Raw genomic sequence first — 23310 nt, forward strand, 5'->3', positions numbered from 1 at the left:
CAAGATCTTGGAAGAATAGAGAGAGTGAAAAGCAGGCTAGATAAATAGTAGGCTCTAGTCAAGCAAACTGTGGGTTTATTTCAGAACTCTATTCAAAGTGAAATGCTAGACCTGCCTAAGTGCATCAGCATTATCCAAGTGTGTTGTTCGGATGTAAGATGAATCAATACAGGATAATATATAGCTCCACAACTTCAGACCTTCTTTTGGAGTATTTTCCATTGTAGTAGAAGCATGATTAATTGACCTGCCTCAGCTTCAGTACAGTGACACAATGTTCCAATGTTCACAGAATGTTCCCTTATAACTTTTATGAGGGTTTTGTTTGCGTATTTCCCTTGGAATTTGATATATAAATCCTGCTAAATGTGTTTTACAATGACTATCCCTGACATGAACTATTCTTTCACGCTTTATCTAAAGCTAATCAGAAAACCCATTCTATTCCATGACCCTTGCTTAGAAGAAGCTGAGCAGCTGCAGGAACAGATAATGTAAAATTGAATTTCCTCAGCTGTTTATTTTGAACCTTGGCAGAGACTTCCAGGATGTGTCCAGAGTCAGCTTATCCTGTTAGTCAGTAACAAAATAGTGTAGATTATAAAATCGTGTCATTAAAATAAAAAAATTGTCAACTTTTTCTGGTAAATACATGTGCCTTCCTACATAACAGAAAGCTAAATAATGGATTACTTCATTAAATTAAAATATTTTATACTCAAAGTGTCATTCATTATGACTAGCCTGCTAGATTGATAATATAGTACAAAGCACTATATATAATTACATATATATAATTATTTCATTATTAATCATTAACAAGATCAAGGTTAACAAGTATGTGACTAATTGTTTATAAGATGTCAGGCCACTAACCATCTGGGTCTTACTTTAAGGTAATTGTAGTCAGCTCCTGTTGCTAGCATGGACATCCAACCAGACATGGTTTATAGGAGGAAAGGAGTTTATCTCAGGCTTACAGAATCCAAGGGGAAATTCCATCAATGGCTGAAGAAGCTGCTTACTTCCATACACCCAAGCAGAGAAAAGAAATTGCCGCAAGCAAACACCACCACCAGCAAACAAGAGAAACCAGAGCTCGAATTTTTCTTTCGACACCTTTGGGCTGGAATGAAGATCTGCCCCTTAGGGCTGAACTCCAGGATCTGCCCACAGTGACTCCCTCCCTTCCATAGCAGGGATCTGCCTGCTAGGGGTTCACCTTGTAAGCTTATTTTAAATGAAATACCTGAATCTATGGGGCCATACATTTACATTATCACATTCAAACTGCCACAGTAATTGACAGTTCTTGATTTCAAGCTGTACAAATTATAGAATGAACTTTTATCCCTTCCCTACACCATACACAAACATTAATTCAAAGTTGACCAAAGACCATATGTAAGAACTAATAATACAGCATGTTTAGAAGGTGAACTATATGTGCCTTGGGTCTGGAAATTATTTCTTACACATGATGTCAAAGGCACACATAACCACAGAGGATAAGTACACACAATGAACTTCATCAAAATGAAAAACTTTGGGGCTAGAGAGATGGCTTGGTGGTTAAGGTGCTTACCTGCAAAGCCTAAGAACCCAGGTTTGATTCCCCAGTACTCACGTAAGCTAGATGTATGTGGTGGTTTGATTCAGGTGTCCCCCATAAATTTAGGTGTTCTGAATGCTAGGTTCTCAGGTACTTAGCTGATAGAGATTTGGGAAACAATGCCCCCTGGAGGCAGTGTATTATTGGAGGCTAGATTGTGGGTATTATAGCCAGTGTCCCCTTGCCAGTGTTGGGTACACTCTCCTGTTGCTATTGTCCACCTTATGTTGGCCAGAGGGTGATGTCCACCCTCTGCTCATGCCATCATTTTCCCTTGACATCATGGAGCTTCGCCTAGACTCTGTAAGCCAAAATAAATCCTTTTTTTCCCCAAAAGCTGCTCTTGGTCAGGTGATTTCTGCCAGCAATGCAAACCTGACTGTGACAATGTATAAGGTGGCACATGCATCTGGAGTTCATTTGCAGTGGCTAGAGGCCTTGGCATACCCATTCTCTATCTCCCTCTCTTTCTCTGTGTGTCTATCTGCCTCACTCTCTCTCTCAAATAATTAAATAAAATATAAAACATTTAAAAAATGAGCTTCAAAGGGTACTATTAGGAAGGTGAAAAGGTTATCCCTATAACAGGAAATAGTTTTATATCATGAATGTGGTAAAGTTGTTCTAGAAACACTACATTTAAAAAAAACCATTTAGGGCTGGAGAGATGGCGTAGCGGTTAAGTGCTTGCCTGTGAAGCCTAAGGACCCCGGTTCGAGGCTCGGTTCCCCAGGTCCCACGTTAGCCAGATGCACAAGGGGGCGCACGTGTCTGGAGTTCGTTTGCAGAGGCTGGAAGCCCTGGCGCGCCCATTCTCTCTCTCTCCCTCTATCTGTCTTTCTCTCTGTGTCTGTCGCTCTCAAATAAATAAATACAATTAAAAAAAAAAAGAGTAGTTCAGTACCCCAAGGTTATTCTTAAAAAAAAAAAATTAAAAAAAAAAACCATTTAATATTTACCTCTAAAAAGACTAACCCAGCCGTGTGGTGGTGCACGCCTTTAATCCCAGCACTTAGTAAGCAGAGGTAGGAGGATCACCATGAGTTCAAGACCACTCTTAGACTACATAGTGAATTACAGGTCATTCAGGGTTAGAGTGCAATCCTACCTCACCCCACCAAAAAAAAGACTGATCCAATTTAAAAGACTGGTAAAAAATTTGATTAGACATCTCTCCAAAGTGGGTATGCAAATAATAAGTACATGAATGAACACTTAATGCCATTAATGATCAATGTAAATCCAAACCACATGGTTAAACCACTTCATCCTTACTAGAGTGGATGCAATAAAAAGATAAACCAGGGCTGGAGAGATTGCTTAGTGGTTAAGGTGCTTGCCTATGAAACCTAAGGAACCAGGTTTAATTCCCCAGTATCCACATAAGCCAGATGCACAACGTGGAATATGCATCTAGAATTTGTTTTCAGTGGCAAAGGCCCTGGCACACACATTCTTTCTCTATCTGCCTCTTCCCCCTCCTCTCAAATAAATAAATAAAAGACAAATCATGGGCCGGAGAGATAGCTTAGTGGTTAAGTCATGCTTGCCTGTGAAACCTACAGACCCAGGTTTAATTCCTCAGAACCAACATAAGCCAGATGCACATAGTAGCACATGCATCTGGAGTTTTTCTTCAGTGGCTAGAGGCTCTGGCACACCCATTCTCTCTCTCTCTCTCTTTCTCTCTCTCTCTCATAAATGAATAAAAATAAAATCATTAACAACTCTACTCCTAGGTATATACTGAAACTAAAATGATTATAAAAATAGAATATGCCAAGATATAAACATAGGGAAAGACTTTCTGAATATGATCCCAGTACCCCAGGACAAATTCAACTTTTTTTTTTTTGGCTTTTTGAGGTAGGGTCTCACTCTAGCCCAGGCTGACCTGGAATTCACTATGGAGTCTCAGGGTGGCCTCAAACTCATGGCAGTCCTCCTACCTCTGCCTCCCGAGTGCTGGGATTAAAGGCGTGCACCAACACACCCAGCCAAATTCAACTATTGAAACTAAAAAGCTATTCTACTCATTTGCAAAGTCAATAGACAACCTACAGAATGGGAAAAAATCGTCACTAGCCATACATCTGACAGCAGTTTAGTATCTAGAATATATTTAAAAAATCTGAAAAATGGCTAAAAAATAAAAATATCAGGCAACCCACTCAAAGATAGGGCAGGGAATTAACAGTTTTCAAAGGAAGAAATGCAAATGGCCAATAAACACCTAAAGAGTTGTTCAACATTATTAGCTATCAGAGGAATGCAAATTAAAATAACTTTGAGATTTCATCTCACTCTATTCAAAATGGCAATCATCAAAAAGTAAAATGGAGCCGGGCGTGGTGGTGCACGCCTTTAATCCCAGCACTCGGGAGGCAGAGGTAGGAGGACTGCCATGAGTTCGAGGCCACCCTGAGACTCCATAGTGAATTCCAGGTCAGCCTGGGCTAGAGTGAGACCCTACCTCGAAAAACCAAAAAAATAAAATAAATAAAAATAAAAAATAAATGGGCTGGAGAGATTGCTTAGTGGTTAAGGCACTTGCCTGCAAAGCCTAAGGACCCACATTCGAACCCCAGTACCCATGTAAGCCAGATGCACAAGGTGGCATATGCATCTAGAGTTCCTTTGCAGTGGCTAGAGGCCCTGGTGCTCCCATTGTCTCTCTCTCTCTCTCTCTCCCTCTCTGCCTCTCTCTCTGTCTCTCATACACAAAAATAAATAAGTAAATAAATAAATAAAGTGACAACAAATGCTTGCGGGTGTATAGGGAAAGAGGAACTCTCATTTACTGCTGGTGGCAGTGTGCAAACTTGTACAGCTACTATGGAAATTAGTATGGAAACTCCTCAAAATAATGAAAATAGATTTACCACTAGATCCAGCTAAACAACTTTTGGGCATATACCTTAAAGACTCTACTATTTACTAAAGAGACATTTGATCAACCATATTTGTTGCTGTTCTACTCACAATAGCTAGGAACTAGAATCAGCCTCAAATGCCCATCATAGATTAATGGTTAATGAAGATGTAGCTCATATACACAATGGAATTCTACTCAGCAGTAAGGAAAAATGAAATAAAATTTTCAGTGAACTGTAAGGACTTGGAAAATATTATACTAAGTAAAACGAGGTCACACAGGTTCAGAAAGACAGAAACCATGTGTTCTCTCTCATATGTAGTTCATAACTTGGAATGGATTGAATTGGTTATAAGTGTAGTAAACATCAGGAGTATTGACATGGAACTAGAATGGAGCCATGTGAAAGGGGAAATAGGTAGGAAGAAGAGAAGGGGATGCTCAACAAGCAAGTCAAGGGACAGAAAAAAATAGAGGAGGGGAGGGTCTTCAGGGGCTGGGGGAAGTGAGAGTAGGGGAGAATTACACAAAATTCATGGCAATATGAATCTGTACCATAGAACCCTTCTTCCTGGATAGCATTCTACAAGATATAGCCTTCTTTAAGGTGGGGAGGGATGAACCAGACAAAAGTGCCCTGTAGGAGTGGAGAAAACTTAATCTTACAACCATGGGCTATGGCTAGTAAATCCAAGAACCAGAATTGGGTTACCCCCCCACAGTGATATATAGGTCAGGGAGGCCCATGAGGTTCCCCAAACAATGCAGGCCATTGCCAAAGCAATTGGTTGCTTTCCAGAGTTAAAAGGCAAGACCCTATTGCTGAAAGCACCACAGGCTGTGATCACAGGACATTGAGGGACCATGCTGAACTGACAGGGAATCCAGTTCTCTTCTAGCCATCCTTCATAGTACTGAAAAATGCTATGGAAGCTGCTGGGGGATAATGGTCACCAATACCATGAACAAGAAAAGGATTCTATACGCTATAAAATCAAACAGCCAGACAAGAAGTACACACCTGTGAAATAGTAGAACATAGCCTATATGGGTAACCAACTGTTCTAGAATTGGACATAGACCTGCTCAGTGAGAGAGAGCTCATACCTGGTACTGAGAAATAAGTCAGAGTCACATGGATAGGAAACTCATACAATCCAGAGAGAAGCCCCCTCTGCTCTTTGGCTAAGAAGAGTGGGTAAACACATCAAAAAAAGTCTCTCAAATAGCTATACTTATCCCCCTTAATCCAAGCTATTCTCACTCTTGGTTGGAGAATATATTTAATCTTAAAGATGGTAGAGAACACTGGGGGAGATCAAAGATCTATCAACATAACAAAACATAGCTGAGCTGACTGCCCACCATGAGATGTGTCACCTCTCCCATATCTGTTGGGCCCAGAAGACATTCAGAGGAAGTGGCAACTACTGCTCTCACTGCTAGCCTGACAACCAGTTCCAGGGAGATGGAGACAGACACTATGGTCACTCAAAACTCATCAAAAGCCAGGTGTGGTGGCACAGTCTTTAATCCCAGCACTTAGGAGGCAGACATAGGAGGATCACCATGAGTTTGAGGGCCACTCTAAGGCTACATAGTTAATTCCAGGTCAGCCTGGGTTAGAACAAGACCCTTGAAAAACCAAAAAAAAAAAAAAAAAAAAAAAAAACCTCATCAAAAAAGAAATCCAGAGATTACAGAGAACTCAGCACTAAATCAGACTTCTAATATACACACAGAGGCTCAGGGAACATTTCAGAAGAAGGGGGAGAAAGATTGTAAGAGCCACAGTGTGGGTAGGAATATCCCAAGATATGGTTTCCCTCTCCACCAAGACTGACTGGGGCCTTTATGACCCCACAGTGAATGCCAGTAACTCCACTGAGGAGGTCCCTCAGTGGAATGGGTATGGGGCAGAGGGGATGTAAGAGTATAACCTTTAAAAATAAAATTTAAGGGGATGGAGAGATGGCTTAGCACTTAAGGTTCTTGCCTCCAAAACCAAAGGACCCAGGTTCAATTCCCCAGTACCCATATAATCCAGATGCTAAGGTGGTGCATGTATCTGGATTTCGTTTCCAGTGGCTGAAGACCATGGTGCATCCATTCCCTCCCCCACTTCTCTCTCTCTCTTCCCCTTCTTATTTCTCTCTCTCAAATAAATAAAAATATTTTAAACAAAGAAAAACATAAAATTTAATCTTCAAAAGTTTTATGGCATTATAATGCTGGTCAATAAAGTCAGAATTTGTTTTGAAAAAAACAAAGGTAGGGCTGGAGAAATGGCTTAGCAGTTAAGGCACATGCCAGTGAAGCCTAAGGACCCAGGTTTGATTCTCTAGGTCCCATTTAAGCCAGATGCACATGGTGTTATATGTGTCTGGAGTTTGTTTGCCATGGCTGGATGCTCTGTTGTGCCCATTATCTCTGTCTCTCTCTCCTTCTCTCTCTGTCTCTAATAAATAAGTAAATGAATCTTAAAAAACAAAGGTAAAAAGACAGGAGAGGCTGGGAAGATGGCTCAGCAGGTAAAGGTACTTACTTACAAAGCCTAACTGCCCAGGTTCAATTCCCCAGTATCCATGTGAAGCCAGATGCACAAAGTGGTGCATGTGTCTGAAGTTCATTTGCAGGCTTTTGCATGACCATACTCACTTTCTCTTTCTCCCTCCCTCCCTCCCAAATAAATAAATATTTTTTAAAGAGACAGGGGGTCGCAGAAAATATGGCAGCATAAGAGCCAAGCCGAACTAGCCTAGCGAGGGATTTAAGTAAAACCATAGCAAAATACACTCTTCTGAAAAGTGAAGGTGTATAGGTTTCTTATTATCCATAGCAGAGAAGCAAGAGAGAAAAAGATCCACCAGAAAGGAGGAAAATGGCCAGAATCCCACTGAGGTGCTTGTGGGCCCGATCTGCCTGATCTATGTGATCTGCACACCCGCCAGGTGCCAAGCTGCAGGAGCAAAGACCAAACCAGGGGATTTTTCAACCTCATCAGTCTCCTTGCAAAGTCAATAAACTCGAAGGAAAGACAGCAGAGATCAGCTAAGGAGCCACTGAAAAAGGTGAGACCAGCTAAGCAGTTCCAGTACAACTCCAGGCTTCCTGCACTCTCCCACTTCCCAACCGTAAGAACAGCGAACCTCCGAATGCATTCAGCCCCCAGTGGCAGGGCATCTAGTACAGCTGACCAGAACACCAGCTCCACAGTACAACAGGGAGGGATCGAAGAGGGCACTCAGCATTCGTGAGATTGAAAAGCACCCCAAAAGGTCACAAGGCCAACTGACAAAAACCCAGGTGCATAGGTCTGCACTGGAAGTGCTAATCTCTCCTTCCATGTCAGGGAAGGTTATGAATTACAGTTGGCTTTACTATTCTCAAGTAAGCTGTATTTGGAGGTTGACTACTGTTGCCTTTGATGCTTTCAGATTCATGGGGAATTTGTCTTTTGCTTCTGCCATTATTGGGGGCAGGGTCTGATTCAGATCCAGGTTGACCTGGAACCCAATTCAGAACAGAAACCTCAACCTCCCAGCTGACAGGATTAATGGTGTAGAGCAACACACACTCTTAGGGATTTTGGCTTTATAAGGCTATCTATTCATTTTAATCTTTACACTTTGCATACTCTGTGCTGGTTTTTATTGAATGTGTTTAGAATTTGCCAGTAAGTTTCTCCACCCAGACCACTAGAATACTTGAATAGCAGGCAAACTCAACACCTAGGATTACTTCTGTGATTGGATTGGAATACTACAGCTACACTTGGCATTTTAAACTCCTACTCTGAAGGTACATAAAGTTGGATTTCCAGATCTAAAAGCACCACAGATTATTAGAAAACCCAAGCATCAAATTCAGGATACAAAAATTGCAACATTGTAATACAAGAAACACAAAGAATCAAGACAATCCCACAAAAAAGCATAAACCCATCAGAAATGGCCCCCAATGAGACTACTTTAGATGAAATGCCTTACAAATATTTCAAAAAAATGATTTTATCTATATTCAAAGAAACTAAAAGAATCGAAGAAGAAAACAGAGGAATTAAAGAAGAAAACAAACTCCTGAAGGAACAAGAGAACATAGGAAACCAGCTTAATGAAATAACGAGGTCATTACAAGACATGACTAAGGGACTAGAAATACTGAAGAAAAACCAGGCAGAAATTCTACTTCTGAAAAATACAATCAGTCAAATAAAAAAAACTCTGTGGAAAGTAAGCTGGGCATGGTGGCATATGCCTTTAATCCCAGCATTCGGGAGGCAGAGATAGGAGGATCGCTGTGAGTTCAAGGCCACCCTGAGAATAGAGTGAATTCCAGGTCAGCCTGGACTAGAGTGAAACCCTACCTCCAACCTGCCCCCTCCCCCAAAAAAAACTCTGTGGAAAGTATCACCAGTAGAATGGATGAAAAAGAGAACAAAATATCTAAACTAGAAGACCAGGTGGCAGACCTAATACAGTCAAAGGGAAAAGCAAGCTAATAGGAAGGTATAAATGGGAATTTCAAGATATCTGGGACACTATGAAAAGATCAAGCATAAGAATTCAGGGTATAGTAGAAGGAGAAGAATTTCAATCCAGAGGCTTGGTATGTGTTTTCAACAAAATCATAGAAGAAAGTTTGGGAAAGAAATGCCAATGCAGATACAGGAAGCTTTTACAATGCCAAACAGACAAAACCTGGAAAGAACCTCTACTCGCCATATTATAATTAAACTAATAAACATGCAAAACAAAGAAAACATACTGAAAGCAGTTAGAGAGAAAAAGTAAGTCATCTACAAAGGCAAGCCCATCACAGCAGATTACTCAACACAAACTTAAAAAGCCAGAAGGGCTTAAATGATGTATTCCAAGTTCTGAAAGATAACTGTCAACCAAGATTACTTTATCATGCAAAGCTATCTATCAAAATTGATGGAGAAATAAGGACATTCCACAATAAAATCAGACTAAAGGAATTTATGACAACTCAGCCAGCTCTACATAAAATACTTGAAGAAATCCTTCATGCTGAAGAGAAAGCAAAACACACACATGAGGAAATAGGTAAAAATAAACCATACTCAAATAACAGTTAAAACAAGTGAGTAAATGGAAAACAGGAAGTTCAATAAACCAAGAAAAGTGGAGAGAACAAATACATACCTTTCAATGATAACTCTCAACATCAAAGGCCTCAAAGCCCCAACAAAAAGACACAGGCTTGCAGACTGGATTAAAAGGCAGGGCCTTGCCATTTGTTGCCTTCAGGAAGCTCATCTCTCAATAAAAGATAGACATTGTCTTAGGGGGAAAGAATAGAAAATGGTATTTCAAGCAAATGGGCCTAGGAAACAGGCAGGGGTTGCTATTCCAATATTAGACAGGATAGACTTCAAACCAACATTAGTGAGGAAAGATAAAGAAGGTCACTTTATATTGAATAAAGGAACACTCCAACAGGAGGACATTACAATCCTAAACATATATGCACCTAACATGGGGGCTCCCAATTTCATCAAACAAATGCTATTAGACTTATGTTCACAGATAACACCAAAAACAACTATACTGGGTGACTTCAATACCCCACTCTCATCAATGGACAGGTCATCCCAGCAAAAAGTAAACAGAGAGACACCTGGATTAAATAATGTCATGGAACGAATGGACCTAACATATCTACAGAACATTCCATCCAAATGTTGCAGAATATACATTTCTCAGCAGCACATGGAATATTCTCTAAAATAGAGCATATATTTGGACACCAAGCAAATCTCAACTAATACAGGAAAAGTGAAATTATCCCTTGTACTCTATCTGACCACAATGGGATTAACGTACAAATCAGCAACAAGAAAAACTACAGAGTATACACAATTTCATGGAGGCTAAACACTACACTATTGCATTGACAAAATCAAAAAGGAAATCAATAAATTTATAGAATCAAATGATAATGAGGATACAAAATACCAAAACCTTTGGGACACAATGAAGGTGGTCCTAAGAAGGAAATGTATAGCTCTAAGTGCCTATATTAAGAAATTAGAGGGCTGGAGAGATTGCTTAGCAGTTAAGCGCTTGCCTGTGAAGCCTAAGGACCCCGGTTCAAGGCTCAATTCCCCAGGACCCACATTAGCCAGATGTACAAGGGGGCACATGCGTCTACAGTTCATTTGCAGTGGCTGGAGGCCCTGGCACGCCCATTCTCTCTCTCTGCCTCTTTCTCTCTGTCTCAAATAAATAAATAAAAATATTTAAAAAAAGAAAATTAGAGTTCACAAGTAAACAATTTAATGCTTTACCTTAAGGCCTTGGACAAAGAAGAACAAGGCAAACCAAAAATCAGTAGATGGAAAGAAATAATAAAGATTAGAGCAGAAATTAATGAAATAGAAACAAAAACTCCAAAGAATCAATGAAACAAAAAGTTGGTTATTTTAAAGGATAAACAAGATTGATAAACACTTAGCAAATCTGACCAGAAGAAAGAAGAGGAAAAATTAATAAAATTAGGGATGAAAAAGGCACCATCACAACAGATACCAAAGAAATTCAGAAAATCATAAGGACATACCTTAAGGATATACATACCTCTAATTTTGAAATCCTTAAGAAATAGATGATTTCCTTGATTCCTATGACCTATCAAAATTAAATCATGATGAGATAAACCAATTAAATAGACCTATTACAAGTACAAAGATCCAGGCAGTTATAAAAAGTCTCCCAACTAAAAGAAGTCCAGGCCCAGATGGATTCACTGGTGAATTTTACCAGACCTTCAGGGAATAACTAACACCAATGCTTGTCAAACTTTTCCATAAGATAGAAAAGGAAGGAATTCTGCCAAACCCCTTCTACAAAGCTAGCATCACCCTGATACCAAAACCATACAAAGACAGAACAAAAAAGAAAATTACAGACCAAACTGCCTCATGAACATAGACGCAAAAATTCTCAACAAAATATTGGTAAACAGAATACAAGAATATATCAGAAAGATCATTCACCCTGACCAAATAGGCTTTATACCCGAAATTCTGGGAGGTTCAACATACACAAATCGATACATGTAATACACTATATAAATGGACTGAAGGACAAAAATCACATGATCAATTCAATAGATGCAAAAAAGGTATTCGACAAAATCCAACATCCCTTCATGGTACAAGTCCTACAGAAACTGGGAATAGAAGAAACATATCTCAACATAATAGAGGCTATTTATGACAAACCTACAGCCAACATAATACTAAAGGGGGAAAAACTTGAAGCTTTTCCACTAAGTTCAGGAACAAAACAAGAATGTTCCCTCTCCCACTTTTATTTAATATAGTATTGGAAGTCTTAGTTATAGCAATAAGGCAAGACACACTCATAAAAGGGATACAAATTGGAAAGGAAAAGATCAAATTATCATGATTTGCAGATGATACGATTCTATACATAAAGGACCCTAAAGACTCCACCAGCAAACATTAGAGCTCATGAACACTTTAGCAACTTAGCAGGACACAAAATAAACACACAGAAATCAGTAGCTTTCCTGTATGCTAACAAACAGGTGGATTATGAAATCATGGAATCTCTCCCATTCCCCCCCCAAAAAAAATTAAGTGCTTTGAAATAAACCTAACCATGGAAGCGAAGGATCTCTATAATGAGAAGTTTAAAACACTCAAGTGAGAAACTGCAAAAGACACTAGGAAATGGAAATACATCCCATGTTCTTGGATTGGAAGAATCAATATTGTGAAAATGTCAATCTTACCACAAGCAATGTACACATTTAATGCAATCCCCATTAAAATTCTAATGGCATTCTTCACAGAAATAGAAAAAAAAACTCCTAAAATTCATTTGGCAGGGCAAAAAACCTTGAACAGCCAAAACAACTTTGAACAACAAAAATAAGGCTGATGGTTTCACCATACCTAATTTTAAACTATATTACAAAGCGATAGTAACAAAAACAGCATGATACTGGCACAAGGACAGACACATAGACCAATAGAACAGAATAGAGGACCCAGATGTTAATCCAGGCAGCTATAGCCATCTGAATTTGACAAGAATGCCAAAAATACTCATTGGAGAAAAGACAGCCCTCTTCAACAAGTGGTGCTGGGGAAACTGGATATCTATATGTAGAAGGATGAAAATAGATCTTTGTCTTTCTCCACACACAAGAACCAAGTCCAAATGTATCAGGGATCTCAATATCAGAACTGAAACTCTGAAATTGCTAGAGGAAGGTAGGGAAAACCCTTCAACATATTGACATAGGTAATGACTTTCTGAATATAACCCCAATTGCTCAGGACATGAAACCACTAATCAACCACAGGGATCTAATGAAATTATAAAGCTTTTGCACAGCAAATCACACTGTGAATAGACCAAAGAGACAACCTACAGAATGGGAGAAAATATTTGCCAGCTATACATTTGACAGAGGATTAATATCCAGAATATACAAAGAACTCAGAAAACAAAACAATAAGAAATCAAACAACCCAATTAAAAAATGGGCTATGGAACTAAATAGAGAGTTCTCATTGGAAGAAATACATATGGCATATAAACATCTAAAAAACTGTTCTACATCATAAGCCATCAGGGAAATGCAAATTAAAACTATTTTGAGATTATATCTCACTCTTGTCAGAATGGCTATCATCATGAAAACAAATGACAATAAATGTTTGCAAAGATGTGGAACAAGGGGAACCCTTCTACACTGTTGGTGGGAATGTAATCTGGTACAGTCATGGCAGAAATCAGTGTGGAAGTTCTTGAGATAACTAGAAACAGATTAACCATATGACCCTGATATAGCACTCCTAGGCATATGTCATAATGAGTCTTCTCACTATCTTAGAGATACTTGCACAACCATGTTTATTGCTGCTCTATTTACAACAGCTAGGAAATAGAACCAGCCTAGATGTCCCTCAACAGATGAATGGATAATGAAGATGTGGTACATTTACACAATGGAGCTCTATTCAGCAGTAAAGAAAAATGAAGTTATGAAATTTTCAGGGAAATGGATGGATCTGAAAAGGATTATACTAAGTGAGGTAACCCAGGCCCAGAAAGCCAAATGTTGCATGTTCTCTCTCATATGTGGATCCTAGCTACAGTTGTTTAGACTTGTGCATGTAGCAGAGGTGAGTAAGCTGGGAAAAGCCTATAAGGGTGGGAGGAGAAGGAAGGACTTTATGGGATGTTATTGTATATATGTAAGTAGAAGAATAGATCACAAGGAGTGTAATGACCTAAGTGAGGCCAGGGGAACAGATTGAATAAGCAAAGGGTGGGGGAGGGTCTAACAAAATTCAAGGTATTCTGAGTAAGACATATGAAAGCCTACTTCTTTGGATAATAGTTCATCAAGAAGCCATAGATTGCTACTAGAAAAATTTCAGTGCTAGGGATGGGATACCTATCAGTGAGTTGTTGGCCAGGGAGATCCCTGTTGCCTCCAAAACATTACAGGCTTGTGAAAAGGCACTTGATTTCCCACAAGTAACAGATGGTAAGACCCTATTGCTGAAGGCTTCACATGTGTGGGCAGCAAGATCACTGAAAAATCAAGCTGGTGCTGAGCTGAAAACCTTCTTTCTGTAGACCAGCCAACTGTAAGCTGGAAAGAGCTGCACTGCCTGCAGCCATATGGGAGAAAGGAGTCATCAGCAGTGAAAACAGTGGACATTGGAAGCTCAAGTTTGGCCAGACAGGCCAAATGACCTAATGAGTGCAATAGTGGCATGTCTGCTCTGGGGGAAACCAATTGTTCTCTAATTTGGACTGAAGGCCTGCTCTAAGGGAGGGAATACATGCCTGGTACTGAAAACCTAATAAAAAGCCTATGGAGTGGGAAGTCCTGTGCCCTAGGGGTATAAAGCCTGCTCTTGTCTTGCTAAATGTGTATATTATTCCCACCAAACTTCCCTGAAAGCACTACACTTAATGCTCATATTCATATATCAATGCTATTCTCACTGCTGGTTAGAGAAGCTTCTCTTTTCAGATGGCGGTTATCACTGGAATGACCCAAAGGCAACATAGTGCTGAGAAGTGATGGAGGAGAGCTCAGCACTGAAACATCTCTATCACACCCTCCAAGTCTCAGGGTCCATTGCGGAAAAGGTGGTGGAAAGAATGTAAGAGCCAATGCAAGGGTACGACTCCTTACAATGCAACTGCTCAGACAGAAATTGGCCTTGATATCCATGACCTTGCAGTGCATAGCAATACCTTCACAAGACCCTCATAATAGGAGAAAAAGACAATGACATCAAAATTAAAGAGAGACTAAAGGAGAGAGGGAGGGGCTATGATGGAGAGCAGAGTTGTGAAGGGGCAAATGGGGGATGGGAGGGAAATATGGTTTATTGTCTTTAAGTATAGAAGTTGTCAATAAAAAAATTAAAAAGAAAAAAAGACATTCTTTGTAAATGGTTACTTTAATTACTCTTAATAAAAATATTATCTTCAGAGCCAGGCATGGTGGCGCATGCCTTTAATCCTAGCACTTGGGAGGGAGAGGTAGGTGGATCGCCATGAGTTTGAGGCTACCCTGAGAATACACAGTGAATTCCAGGTCAGCCTGAGCTAGAGTGAGACCCTATCTCAAAAAACAACAACAAAAACTATTATTTTCAGGCTGGAGAGATGGCTCAGTGGCTAAGGCACTTGCCTGCAAAGCGTACGGCCCAGGTTTCGATTCCCCAGTACCTACATAAGCCAGATGCCCAAGGTGGCACTAAAGTTTGTTCCAGCAGGGGCTGGAATCCCTGGCAAACCCATTATCTCTCTATATATCTGCCTCTTTCTTGCTCTCTCATAAATAAATAAATGAAATATTTAAAAAGTTACTTATTTTCTCCCAGAATATAACTGGGAAAAAAGAGTAATGAAAACATATGTCCATATAAGGTCTTGTACATGAATGTTCATAGAAGCATTTACAATAGCCAACATGTCCATCAATAGATAGTGTTATTTAGCCACAAATGAATGAGTGTGGAATACATAAAACCTTACTCAGTTTTATTTTGGCCAGTGATGAACAGAGAGATTATTTATGTAGAGTGAGCATTTCAATAGCTAGCACAGTTGGAATATTCACTTTCTGCACAAGAAGTAAATATGTGAGCAGTGCATAGTTGCATGCCAATAAGCCCAGTTACTGAACCAAATAGCCTAAAATGAAAAGAAACCTTCTCATCAAAACCTATAGGAGGGCTAGAGATGGCTTAGCGGTAAGTGCTTGCTTATGAAGTCTAAGGACCCTGGTTGGAGGCTCAATTCCCCAGGACCCACAAGAGCCAGATGCACAAGGGGGTGTGTACATCTGGAGTTCGTTTGCAGGGGCTGGAGGCCCTGGCATGCCCATTTTCTTCTCCCCCCCCTCTCTCTCTCCCTCCTTCCCTCCCTCCCTCTTTCTCTCTCTGTCGCTCTCAAATAAATAAATAAATACTTTTTTTAAAAAAAACCTATAGGAGACAGAAAACATGTTCTAATAGAAAAACGTATAGCCTAAAATGCCTTCACTATTAAGAAAGAAAAGGAGCTGGCTGGGGGATGGCTCGGTGATTAACGATTCTTGCTTGTGAAGCATGATGACCCAGGTTTGATTCCCCAGTACCCATGTGAAGCCAGACACCACAAAGTGGTGTATGTTTTTGGAGTTTGATTGCAGTGGCTAAGGCCATGACATGCCAATTCTCTCTCTTTCCCTCACTCTGTCTCATAAAAAATAAAATTAATAAGTTTTAAAAAAGAAGCAAAGGAGGGCTGGAGAGATAGCTTAGCAGTTAAGTGCTTGCCTATGAAGCCTAAGGACCCTGGTTCGAAGCTCGGTTCCCCAGGACCCACATTAGCCAGATGCACAAGGGGTTGCACGCGTCTGGAGTATGTTTGCAGTGGCTGGAAGCCCTGGTGCGCCCATTCTCTCTCTTTCTCTGTGCCTCTTTCTCTATCTCTCTCTGTCACTCTCAAATAAATAAATAAGAATGAATAAAACAATTGAAAAAGAAGCAAAGGAAAAACAAAAAGAAAAAATGCATCACTTTTCCTAGATATTGTAAAAAATGCATCAAGATAAGTTAAAGAAACTAAGAAAAGATAATATGTATTAAATCCAAAAACAAACATTTAAAAACAAGTAGGGAACCTGGGCATGGTGACACATGACTTTAATCCCAGCAGTTGGAAGGCAGAGGTAAGAGAATCATTCTAAGTTTGAGCCCAGCCTGGGACTACAGACTGAGTTCCAGGTCAGCTAGAGTGAGACTCAACCTTGAAAAACAAAAACAAAAAGATTGGGACTGGGACTGTGTGTCATGCACAGTGCAGGAGATCCCGGAGTGCACCCTCACCACTGAAAAATGAATGAATGAATAAATGCACCTATCAGTGTGTGTTGATTTAGGATATAGAGGCTTTTGGAATGAGAAAATTGTATTTACTTATATGTATGATACTAGCATACCATGGAATATTATATAGATATTAAAAAGAATGAATTAAGGTTGTGCCTGTTGATCTAGAGATAATTTTACTAGGTGTTACTGAGTGGAAAGGCATATATAATGTCCCATTTCTATAATATAAATAATGGACAAGCAAAGCTGTGTGTGAGAAAGAGGAGGGAGGGAGGAAGTAAGGGAGGGAGAGAGGGAAACAAGATACTAGTTGATGTGGAGATGTGAAAGGAGAAAAGGAAAGCTAAACAAAAATAATCAAACACTTGTAAAGTATTTCTGACATAACTACATTTACTATTTACATTAATATTATATATGCATTAAATCTCTTTGTTTTTGTTTGTTTGTTTTTGAGATAGGCTTTCTTAGAGCCCATGCTGGCCTCAAACTTGCTATGAATCCAAGGCTAGCCTTGAACTCATAATCCTTCTGGCCTCTCCCTCCTGAATTTTGAGATTGCAGGCCTTTGTCATCACACCTGGCTGTGTTTAAATTCTTATTATATGCATTTAAAGAAACAGTGAAATATAAAATAAAAATAAATAATTTCAGCATTTAACTCCAGCGAAAGAATACAAATGAAATTAGAAGAAATTGACTACTGAAGTTAAAAAGCAGAAACTGATGCTGGGTGTGGTGGCTCACACCTTTAATCTCAGCTCTTGGGAGGCAGAGGTAGGGGGATTGCCGTGAGTTGGAGGCCAGCCTGAGTGAATTTCAGGTCAGCCTGGGCTAGAGTGAGACCCTACCTCGAAAAACCAAAAAAAAAAAAAAAAAAAAGGAGAAAAAGCAGAAAATGACTCAATAGAAAGAATAAAATGGAACTGATAAACCAACAGACCAACAGATGGTGCTTAACAAGAACAACAAATATCCAGAAACCTCCTGGAAGTATTAGGTTTAAAAGAAAAAGAGAAGGAAGGCAAAACGAAGAGAAGGAGGGAAGGAGAGAAAGAGGACAGCACAAGGAATGACAAAGAAGATAGATACAAGTACAGACAGAATACAATTTAACAAAACCATAGATACTGGTATGTAACTCAATACCAATACATTGTCAAATTAACAGTAGATTACTTCCTAGGAAAATAGGTAGAAAAATTCTGAATAAACCAATGACCATAGACAGTATTGAAAAGGTAATTAATAATGTAGTCTTTCAAATGCACAAAGATGAAAAACTTCTGAAGCCATGGTAAGTACCATATAAAAAGCCCACCATGGGCTGGAGAGATGGCTTAGTGGTTAAGGCCCTTGCCTGCAAATCAAAGGACCCAGGTTTGACTCCCCCCGACACACTTTAGTTAGCCAGATGCACAAGGGGGCGCACACGTCTGGAGTTTGTTTGCAGTGGCTGGAGGCCCTGGCGCGCCCATTCTCTCTCTCTCCCTCTCTCTCTCTGTTTCTTTCTCTCTCTGTGTCTGTCACTCTCAAATAAATAAATAAAAATAAACAAAAATTTAATTAAAAAAAGCCCTCCATACTCCTGAAGCCCTGCACACTCCTGAGAACTGGAAACTAAACTTGGGGGGAGGGTAGTATTGATGGAATCTCGTTCCAATTCTCTCTGTGGAAGCTTGGGGTTGGCCAAGGCAAATTGTATTCTTTCTGTCCCATGTTCTTGGCCCCTTCAACCTTTCCTCTATGTCACTATGTAGATTACAGAGTGGCAGCATGCAAGAAGGAGAATCAACAGGCAAGCAGAAAAAGAGATCAACAAATAGGTCAGGTCCCTGAGAAGAAATGGCAAGCGGCATTGTGCAAATGATCGGGATGCATTTGTATTTAACCTGCAAATGTAATTAAGCCTCAGTTAGCAATCTTTGCCTGATGTCTGTATCCTTCTCTGGCCCGAGTTGCATCCTCACAATGCTGGAACCTGGCAGAGCATATCTTTACCTTGTGTCCATGTGCAGTTCACTGAGCAGGTCACTGTGCATATAGTCCCAGAACAGTTCCACGGTACCCAGGTAGTATCTTCTTGTAGCACTAGAACTGAATTGTAAAAGGCCCAGAAAGAAACAGGTGGAGAGTGCTGTTTTCATGGCTCTTATTGTAGAAAATGTTCAGTTGGAAAAGCGAAAGATAAAACTCTTCTCAGGAGGAAAAAGGGTAATTTAAAAGTAATTTAGTGAAAAAAAAGTTCTAAATGTATTGTGGAGGAATTTTGGAAGTGTTGCCCACTGAATGTGACACCAGCATTAGCACTAAGTAGAGTTGAAAGGACTGCTTCCTTTTTGAGGGTGGGAAGCAGGCACAGGAAGAAATAGAGTAGGAAAAGGGTGGCTGAGCAAAAGCTTAACCCATTCCCCTCTCAGAGCTATATTGGCGAGTTAGAATCTTTGAAGAAAAACAGAGTGAGCGTCAAAGTAAGGAGGAGCCTTCATTTGGACTCATACTTCTAGCATGCTTTATGTCTCTGTTTGTAGCAGCAGCAACAGCAGTAAGAGAAGACGGATTCCGGAATCTGCATAAAATTAAGAAAGCTTCTGCATAGCAAGTGAAACAAATGAGTGAAGAGACAGCTTACATGGTAAGAGAAAATAAAATCTGCTAGCTATTTATCTGACAGAAGATTAATATCTAGAATATGCAAGTAACTAAAAAAACTGAATAACAAAAGCTAAACAATCCAATGAAAATGTGATAAATTAACAGATAGTTCTCAAAATCTGAAATTCAGGGCAGGAGAGATGCTTGCCTGAAAAGCCTAACGAACGGAGTTCAATTCCCCGGTACCCATGTAAAGCAAGATGTATAAAGTAGTGCATGCATCTGGAGCCCATTTGCAGTGGCTAGAGATCCTGATGTGCCCATTCTCTCTGCCTCTCTCTCTTTTTACCTCTTTCTGCTTGCAAATAAATACATAAAATATTTTAAAAATAATATTCAAATGGCTAATACACATATGAAAAATGTTCAACATTCTTAGCTATCAAGGCAATGAAAATCAAAACTACATTGTGATTCCAGCTCACTATATACAGAATATCAGTCATTAAGAAAACAAATAACGAGCTGGAGAGATGGCTTAGCAGTTAAGGTGCTTGCCTGCGAAACCCAAGATCACTTGTTTGAATCTCTAGGTCCCACATAGCCAGATGCAGTGACGAAGCATGCAATGTTGCACATGCACACAAGGGGGCGCACGTGTCTGGAGTTTGTTCATAATGGCTAAAAGGCCCTGGCATGCCCATTTATTTTCTCTCTTTCTCAAAAATAAAATAATAAAAAGTTTAAGAAAAAGAAAACAACAACAATGCTGGTGAGGATGTGGACAGAACAGAACCCTTATTCACTGCTGGTGGGAATAGTCCAATTACTATGGAAATTAGTATTGAGATTCCTCAAAAAACGTAACCATATCACCAGCTATACCACTCCCAAGTATGTATACAAAGGACTCTGAGACAAAATGTCACATCACTGTTCACAATAGCCAACTTATGAAACCAGCCTAAGTATCCATCAACAGATAAGTGGATGGATGGATGGATAGATAGATAGATAGATAGATAGACAGACAGACAGACAGACAGACAGAGCGATAGATGGATCTCGCAATGGAAACAAAATTGTTTGGGGAAAGGAAGGAGACTAGTGGGAAAAGGGAGGGTATAGAGAGGTATGAATATGGTCAAAATACATGATATACTTGCACAAATTGTCTTTATGAGCCGGGTATGGTGGCAGACACCTTTAATCCCAGCACTCAGGAGGCAGAGGTAGGAGGAGGATTTCTGTGAGTTCGAGGCCACCCTTAGACTACATAGTGAATTTCAGGTCAGCCTGGGCTAGAGCAAGTTCCTACCTTGAAAGACCAAAAAAAATGTCTTTATGACATTCATTAATATGTACAATGAATATACACCACTAAAAGATTTAACAAGAACATGGGGAGATAGCTCAGCAGGTAAGAACACTTGCATAAAGTATGAGGGTCTGAGAGGCCTAGAGTTCTCTTCCTGAGCACCCATGTGAAAATATGGGTGTAGCCATGCACATCTGTAACCTAGTCCTGGGGAGGAAGTGGAGATCCCAAAATTGCTGGGGTTCACTAATAAAAATCTGACAGTTGTGGATTGAGTGAGAGACTCTGTTTCAAGAAAATAAGCAGATAAGCCATAGAGGAAGACACCCAAGATTCTCTTCTGATCTCTGCAAGTGTACATGGGCTCCATGCATATGCACACACCATACATATTCAACACTCTGTACACACAAAAAAGCACTTAATACCTTTAATCCCATCACTCAGGAGGCTGAGGTAGGAGGATCAATGTGAGTTTAAGGCCAGTCTGGGAACACAGAGTGAATTCCCAGTTAGCCTTGACTAGAATGAGACCCTACTTCTGCCTCCCGAGTGCTGGGATTAAAAGCATGTACCACCACACCCAGTAGACAAAATATTTTTGAGGGCTGGACAGATGGCTCATCTGTTAAGGCACTTGCCTGCAAAGCCTAACGTCCTGGGATCAGTTGCCCAGAGCCACATAAAGCCAGATGCGCACAGTAGTACATGCATTTGGAATTCGTTTGCAATGGCTAAAGGCCCAGGAGTGCCCGTTCTCTCTCTCTTTCCCCTCCTTGCAAAGAAATATTTTTTTTTGAATTCGCTTGTACAACAGGTGGGCCAGTGGCACAATGGATAATGTGTCTGACTATGAATTCACTTACACAGAGAAGAGTAAGTAGTGTTGTAGTAGTTACCCCACATCTCTATGTAATCTCTACGCATTGCTGCTCCCATGAAGCTTCAAAATCTTGGCTTTTGCTCAGTGCTCTTTGAAGACGGCCACCACGGTTACATAGTGAGCTCTTTACCATCACTAGTATTCTAGAATGCCCTCTCAGCTTTTTGTTGTGTTTTGCAACAGCACTAGTCACTACTCTACATTTATTTTGTTCAGTGGTGTTTTATTGATTGATCGATTGAGAATGGCACTTTCATATGCCAGGCTGTGCAAGAACTCAATATGTAGCCAAGGATGACCCTGAATTTTTTTTTAAATATGTTAATGAATGAGCACATTAGGGCCTCTAGCCACTGCAAACTCCAGATGCATGCGCCACTTTGTACATTCAGCTTTATGTGGGCACTGGAGACTTGAACCCTGGTCATTAGGATTTGCAGGCAAGCACTTTAATTCCTGAATCATCTCTCCAGACTGACCTTGAACTTTTTTTTTACCACCTCAGGTGTTGTCTACACCTCTAAGTACTGGGATTTAGTCATGTGACATCATGCCCATTTTCACAAAGCACAGTGTTTGTTGACTTTGAGGGATCACCCTCCCATTCCCCCAAAGAATCAAGTTTTGCCTGTTGGAATGTCAAGGAACAGGCCTAACAGAGAACGCATGGGGTTTTGCACAGATGAATTCAGAGAGCTGCACCAGGGTTTACTTTACTCAGGAATGGCTTTTTGAAAAGGCCTATAGACAGACAGATGGACAAATAGGCGCCCATGAACACCACAAAGCACCATCCTATCTTTTTTTGACTCAAGGCCCCACCACCACTTTCTTCCCACTCTTATACAGCAAAGGGGACAGAGAGACCCCCAGGCCTGATCACCATGGACTCCACGAGTGTCTACATTCACATCCTAGCTCAGTGCCCTCCTGGTCACCATGCTGCCATAAGAAGCTGCACCTCCCCTCCAAGCCCTGTTTTCTCATCAGCAAGATAGGGACACCATCTACTCCACAGTCCCGGAGTTAGTTATTCCACAGCTGCTCTGAAGGCCCTGCTTTGGTAGAGACAGCAGGCTTCCAGGAGGGCAGCCCAGCTCCCTGGCTGCTGGCCAAGTGAGCCACAGACAACCTCCCCACAGAGTGGGGCCCACATAGCAGCACCCAGAGGAGCCCCTTCTCAAGACCTTGCCACTACAAAAACAGGTTCTTGAAGCTTAAAGCCACAGACATTAAAAAATAGAAGCTTTTTTTTTTTTTTCTTTTTAAGGCAGGGTATCGCTATAGCCCAGGCTGACCTGGAATTCACTATGTAGTCTCAGGCTGGCCTTGAGGGCTGAGATTAAAGGCATCACATCTGGTTCTGACCTTGTACTTCTGATCCTCCTACTTCCACGTTTCTCCCAAGTACTGGGAATACATGCCTGGTTTATGCAATGCTGGGAATTGAACCCAGGGCTTTGTGCATGTTAGGTGAGCACATTACCAACAGAGCTACCATACCAAGTCCACTTAACATTTTAAGTTTGCTTATGGTTTTTGGCCCTATTGAGCTCAAGTGGAGATCCTACTCAGGTTAATGTATATGGGGGAGGGGTAGGTGAAGGCCTTGCAAAGT

General features: G+C 40.4%; 1 protein-coding gene across 4 annotated transcripts in view; it reads right to left on the reverse strand.

Moving 5' to 3' along the window:
* F8 (coagulation factor VIII) overlaps nt 1-19066 on the reverse strand; it is a 132404-nt gene extending 113338 nt beyond the window's left edge. For all 4 annotated transcript variants that reach the window (XM_045140839.1, XM_045140838.1, XM_004672647.2 and 1 more), the window contains exon 1: nt 18898-19066. In XM_045140839.1, coding sequence (XP_044996774.1) covers nt 18898-19043 — 146 coding nt within the window. In that variant the 5' untranslated portion in view covers nt 19044-19066. The remainder of the gene's footprint in view (nt 1-18897) is intronic.
* Nucleotides 19067-23310: the final 4244 nt, after the last annotated feature.

Source organism: Jaculus jaculus, chromosome X (genome assembly GCF_020740685.1).
Source record: "Jaculus jaculus isolate mJacJac1 chromosome X, mJacJac1.mat.Y.cur, whole genome shotgun sequence".
Lineage (NCBI taxonomy): Eukaryota > Metazoa > Chordata > Mammalia > Rodentia > Dipodidae > Jaculus > Jaculus jaculus.